The sequence below is a fragment of the Babylonia areolata genome, chromosome 8 (assembly GCF_041734735.1).
Source record: "Babylonia areolata isolate BAREFJ2019XMU chromosome 8, ASM4173473v1, whole genome shotgun sequence".
In the NCBI taxonomy this organism is placed as follows: Eukaryota; Metazoa; Mollusca; class Gastropoda; order Neogastropoda; family Buccinidae; genus Babylonia; species Babylonia areolata.
The window spans coordinates 7,655,148-7,661,699 of NC_134883.1; the positions used below are offsets into that span (position 1 = coordinate 7,655,148).

The following is a 6,552-nucleotide window of genomic DNA, read 5'->3' on the forward strand; positions in this document are numbered from 1 at the left end:
GTTGTTTTCCGTGAAGAGGAGACTAGAGGCCTGCATAACCTCACCCCGGCCCTCCTCCCCGCTTCCCCAACTGACCCCAACTCCCACTTTTCCCCTCCACAAGCCCCCACTTTTCCCACTTACCCCTTTTTTCCCCTACTCCTCCCAGCCACCCCCTCCCTCCCATCCCCCTGATCCCCAGTCTCCCTAACCGCCACTTCCCCCGGTCCCCAACCACAAAATCTCCCCACCCCCAACTTCCCCTCCCCCCACTTTCCCAACCAACACGTTCTCCAGCACCCCTCCCCCCCCCCCCAACTTCCCCTCCACTCAACCCTACTCCCCCCAGTCACCACTTCCTCCACTCCCACCAGCCCCTATTCACCACTCCTCTTCCCACCCTCCACTCTCCCTGTACCCCCACAATCCCCTTTCCCCTTCTCCTTAAATCCCCATGCTCTGACCCCCGCCCCTGCCCACTTTCCTACCCCAGTTTCTTCACTCTCCCAACCCCCATTTCCCCCACTCCCCAGCCCCCACTTCCCTCACAGTCCCCACTCCCCAGCCCCCATTTCCCTCACAGTCTCCATTTCCCAACCTCCATTTCCCTCACAGTCCTCACTCCCCAACCCCCATTTCCCTCACAGTCCCCACTCCCCAACCCCCATTTCCATCACAGTCCTCACTCCCCAACCTCCATTTCCCTCACAGTCCCCACTTCCCAACCCCCACTTCCCTCACAGTCCCCACTCCCCAACCCCCACTCCCCAACCCCCACTTCCCAACCCCCACTTCCCTCACAGTCCCCACTCCCCAACCCCCACTTCCCTCACAGTCCCCACTCCCCAACCCCCATTTCCCTCACAGTCCCCACTCCCCAACCCCCATTTCCCTCACAGTCCCCACTCCCTAACCCCCACTTCGTCATCATCATCATCGTCATCCTCCTCCTTCTTCATCGTCATCAATATAAACAAAATAGTCTCAAAGTCTGTGGCCTTTCATGCCCTGCTCTCATGGTGACCTCAGTTTCGATACCCCTCCACTTCCGTGCTTAGGTTGAGTCCTGTCAATGTCGTCAGTGTCGGCAGATTCATTGGGGGCTGTTGTTTGAGGGACGTGGTGGCGGTCTCCACTCTGGGAGGGACGCTCACTCAGTCTGGCTCCGCGACTAAGCCATTATTGTCGTTAGTAGGGGACTTAGTAGGTGGTGTCCTAAGTACGCTAAAACAGAACAGGTACCACTGAACACCACCGAAGTGACTCAGCAGCAGTGCAGGGTCTCCTCTGGTGTGTGGCCTCCTGGCGACCTAACATCGATGGTTCCCTGTGGACTGCCGACGTTGGAGCTGCGACGGACGAACCCGGGTATGGCCGTGTATGGGGGAATCTAAATGAGCGGCGTGGGAGTAATGCCACTGAAACGGTGCAGATGATGGGCCAGCAAAAAAAAAAAAAAAAATTGTAGAACTTGTAGTTGTAGTCGCTGCGCTGGTTGTGTTAGCCTATTCTAAATTTTGATGTAAAGGGCGGATGAAAACGAACGATCTAGACACATATACATATCATACATGATAAAGACGAGAAACAGAAAGGGATGTTTGTACAAAGTTTTATTGATACTGTTAAAAAATCTACAAAACGGACAACGAATGGTACGACACAAATTTCACATTCTGAGAGAGAGAGAAGGTATAAAAAATCAAATCGTGCATTTCTATGGGACCACTATCATATCACATCTATTCAAATAACGCTATGGTATATCTAGGTTCAAAAACACGTTTAAGAATGGCGCACAACAGCGAACTACGTGTTCTCACTATAAAACGACTGCATAAACAGAAGTGGGACCACGACCTGTGCTACTCTGTCAACATCCAGACTCTACATTTCCGTGACTACAACCGTTTGAAATCTACACACATCGAGGATACAATTACAAGACCGAAAAACCATTACTGATCTATTCCCACTTCTATCTAGCTGTCTTCTCCAGCTATATCCGCTGAAGAATAACTAACATTTCTTTCTTTTCCAAAGACTACTCTTAATCAGTATCAAAAGTGTAAGCCTGTTACATATTGCACAATTTTAAATACTACAATAGGCTACCCTCGCTGCATCAAAAAAACGTATACCTACGTGGCTACATTCTAAATATTGACAAAAACGAAACAAAAAACAAAAAAACTACGTTTCTGCATATTTACAAAGTCTGCATGTATAATCAAGAGCCTGTTCCACTTGATGGTACTGACTGGGGCAGTCAGTTGCGACTTCCAAAACTGATGTCAACTAAGTTACCGTTGGCCTTTCTTAGATAACTACATAGCCACACGTCTCGTATCGTGCAGTACGGCACTTTCTGACTAGTTTTACGGCGGTATATATGTCTGAAAAATACAGCTAAAAACGGAAATATGTCATAATAATGTGGTCAAGGGCGCTACAGCCTTCTTCAGCTCCAGACATTGAGGTACTCCTGAATGAAACACGATTCTTCTTGTTATCTTTTCTCAGGATAAACGCTTCACTTGATACTGACTAGCATGTCCCAGTAACAACAAATGTAAGCATGTTTTTATCACAATTAGGAAAACCATGCTTTGGCTTTATGGAAATGATATTATGGTTAACTCTAGCATCACAATAAGTAACGAGAGAATGGCGTTTAAGAAAGGTCATAAATCATTTTACAAAACTTCCGACATGGAAAAACAAAGTTCACCAACAAATGAGCGTTTACAGTCATTGTGATAGGCTTTTCCAATTGATTGAACAAACGCTAGAGATCCAATCCCATACAATCAAATGCCGTAATGGGGCTACTTTACATTCAAACTTAATTTGATTTTACTCATGATATCCGCTCGCGAAAGTTGGTTCTGAAATTTTATACTACTATCATAAAAACTATCAGTTGTTATTCAAAATTTCCCAGATGTTCATCAGCTAAGTATGTTGCGCACACGTTTACACGTGTACAAGAACACTTTTACTGAAGAAGCAAAATATAACTCGCCAGCGTCTGCCGAATATTCTGTCAGGTCTACATGCGAATTTTGCAACAAGAACGTTTCTTTCACCTGTTGTGCGCTATTTGTACATACTACGGTAGCTCACTCATCAGATGAATGACAGTCTGCAGATGGGACATGGGATCGCCACACAAGCTGGGAAAAGGGAACACATGGTAGGGAGAGGAACGACTGATTTCCTTCAGTATGTATGTGTCTCCACCAGCACTTCATTTGTCGGAGTGGCCCCCTCTAGTGGCAGTTCAGGGTAGTTTCCTGGGGGAAAAGGAAACGAAAAACATGTCAAATGTGTGTGAGGGAATTTGGGGATAGGGCTGCGATGAACACAGTGAAAGAAACATATGGGGAATTTGAACGCGCGAACGTACCCACTTTCCACCCCACTCTCTCTCTCTCACACTCACACACACACACACACACACACACACACATTCATACGTACCGCAGCTTCAAACACACACACACACACACACACACACAAATTCATATGTACCGCAGCTTAAAACACACACACACACACAGAGGGAGCAGGAGAGAGAGAGAACTCTGAGTTCAATATCATAAAATGTGAAAATTAATACTTGGGCAAGATGTCTGCAGTCAACAGTATGTGTGACAGGACATTAATCAAGCACTATGATAACATCATAAAGTAACATGTTGGCAATGATAACATCCAAATGTGAAAATTAATTCTTTAACAGGATGTCTGCAATCACAAAAATGTGACGGGTTATTAACAAAAACAGAAAAAAAAGGTAGAGTCCTTCCTCGATAACAAGATTAACACTGATACAGTGAAAGAATTGTCAAGTCGTGACGACGACGACAAAACACAGCAGTCACCCCATAGACTGAACTGGGTCAGTGCACGTGAGGCTCTGTACTCTCGTTCAGCACGTGCTTGGGTCACCGTGCGCTCGGTCATAAGTTTTTGTGGTCATGGACACGCTTCTCACTTCAGAGCAGTGCGTGCCAGTGAAAGACTGGTGTGAAAGAGCGCTCTGATTTGCCTCTTCGCAAGCTTCAGCGCTGTGTTCCAAAACCATGGAAGCGTTTCGCGAACGAGTTAGACATTGTTGTCAATTGTCCGGCCGACCGCACAGGGATATAATAAGAAGACTGATCGCGTACGATGAAGACGTGATATGTGACTTCTCTAAGTATTATTATGAACGTTTTGGTGGGTCTGACTCTTGCTGTTTCGTAACTCTTTATTTAAAAAAAATCGTCGTCATTGTCAGTGTTGAGTTTCGAGATGTCGCCGGATTCGCACAACGAATGTGAAGGCCACTACTGTGTGGAGTAAGCCTGCTGTAGAGACTTAACTTTTCAGAAAGGGAAAATGTGTTCTCGTCTCCATCCTTTTTGTGACTGGTCCGTTGTGTGTCAGCATGGCCATGACGTCTTTCCATAACTCCGGTACAGAGTCAAGACCTGCAAACAGTGGGTCAGTCAACAAACACTGCTCTCACGTCGTGGGGTGGCTTGGTGTTGTCCATGACTGTCTCTCCATGACGCTCGGAGGAATCGTCGTCAGTCATCACAAGGAGGATGTCCTGGCAGTTACCAGGTAAGAGTAACACTCCTGACCGTGAATTTCATTAATGACTGCCCCAGGACTTGACTTATTTGACTTATGCCTCGTGACTCCTTGTGGAGCATGGGGCTGCTACAGCACTCCTCCAGCGGACTCGGTTTTGGGCTGTCCTCTTCAGCCGGGTCCATGTCCATCCGGCTGCCTTCATCTCATCCTCCGTGTTTCTTCTCCAGGTCTGCTTTGGTCTGCCCACTCTCCTCTTTCCTTGGAGGTTCCATTCAAGTGCCTGTCTTGTGGTGTCGTCTGGAGGCTTTCGCAGGGTGTGGCCTATCCAGCCCCATTTCCTCCTCCTGATCTCCTCACTGATGGGCACCTGGTTTGTTCTGTTCCATAGCCAGGCGTTTGATGTGGTCTCTGACCATCTCATGTTTAAAATATGGTGTAGGCATCTATTGACGAAGGCCTGTAGTTTGTTGGTATTCATCTTGGTTGTTCACCATGATTCAGAGCCGTACAAGAGGACTGCTTCAACATTGGTATTGAAGATCCTCAGTTTGTTGCGAGTGGAAAGAGATGTGGAGTTCCAAATTGGCTGCAAGGTGTTGAAGGCATGACATGCTTTGTTGATACAGCTCTTGATGTCTTCATCCGCCCCACCATCCTTGTTCACTACGCTGCCAAGGTTGACAAACCTCTCTGCCTCACTGATGTTTCCACCTCTGAGATGGAGCTGATCCTGACTCTTGTTGTTTACTCTGTTAATGACTGCTGTAGGACGTAGCACTCACGTCCATAGTAACGTCACTGGTAATGTCATCAGTTTCAGTTTCAGTAGCTCAAGGAGGCGTCACTGCGTTCGGACAAATCCATATACGCTACACCACATCTGCCAAGCAGATGCCTGACCAGCAGCGTAACCCAACGCGCTTAGTCAGGCCTGGAGGGTGAATAAATAATAGATAAATACATTTTTTTTTAAACTACTACCACTACTAATAACATGTATAAGGCGCAAAAACCTGATGAAGCCAACTATAAGCGTACATAAATAAATGTCATGAAAAGAAGGGAAATATCTCTGGAAGGCTGAAACTTCACACGTTTGATCTGGAGTAGTATATCTCCAGATCATTTTCTCAGTTTTTGGCTGATTGTTCTGGATACTGATTTATGGCTTGAAACATCACTTTCTGCTGTCAGGTTTTGGCTGATTGTTCTGGATACTGATTTATGGCTTGAAACATCACTTTCTGCTGTCAGTTTTTGGCTGATTGTTCTGGATACTGATTTATGGCTTGAAACATCACTTTCTGCTGGGTTTTTTTTTTCCTGACAGTCAAGGGGTTATAACGCCAGTGTGTAGCAGTTTCAAAACAGGATATTTTAGGAAAGAAAATCCGTGGGAGCATATGAAAATGTTGTATATCCCGTGTCCCTGTCGCAATACAAGAAAACGCATTTGGCATTGTCTGTACAATTGATTACAATGGCATAACAACCCACTATAAATATATCAAGGTCTGACCAACGCGCTGGGTCAATTGTGCAGATCTGGCATAGCTTCCCCGCCTTTCATAACCATTATTTTATTTTATTTCAAATCAATTTCAAGCAGATGTGTTGCAGTGTGTGTAAATCAGAACGCATCTTTTGATGCCTCCTTGAAACTGAAACTAAAAGACTGACTTTTTGTTGTTGTTGTTGTTCTGCTCCGTGTGTGCTGTTGTGACGCGATGTGCGTGTCAGACTGCTAAACTGGGTCAAGTCTCTTCAAAAACCAACGAGAGCAGAAAACTTCAAGTAAAAAACCAGAATGTTAGATAGTGTTAACATTGTCTTAAAATCCACAAGTGAGAAAATACCAGATATGGCCTATTGGGACCAGTAACAAGGGATAATAATCCACAGGGAATATATAGCATATTGAAAATAAACCCAAGCTCAGATGTCTTGTTTGTTTTTTGGAGTTTTTTGTTTTGTTTTCTTTTGTTT

General features: G+C 45.6%; 1 protein-coding gene across 1 annotated transcript in view; it reads right to left on the reverse strand.

Moving 5' to 3' along the window:
* Window positions 1–1,599: 1,599 nt before the first annotated feature.
* LOC143285026 (uncharacterized) overlaps window positions 1,600–6,552 on the reverse strand; it is an 18,564-nt gene continuing 13,611 nt past the window's right edge. The window contains exon 8 of the mRNA XM_076592200.1: window positions 1,600–3,275. Within this exon, the coding sequence (XP_076448315.1) occupies window positions 3,202–3,275 (74 nt within the window). The 3' untranslated portion in view covers window positions 1,600–3,201. The remainder of the gene's footprint in view (window positions 3,276–6,552) is intronic.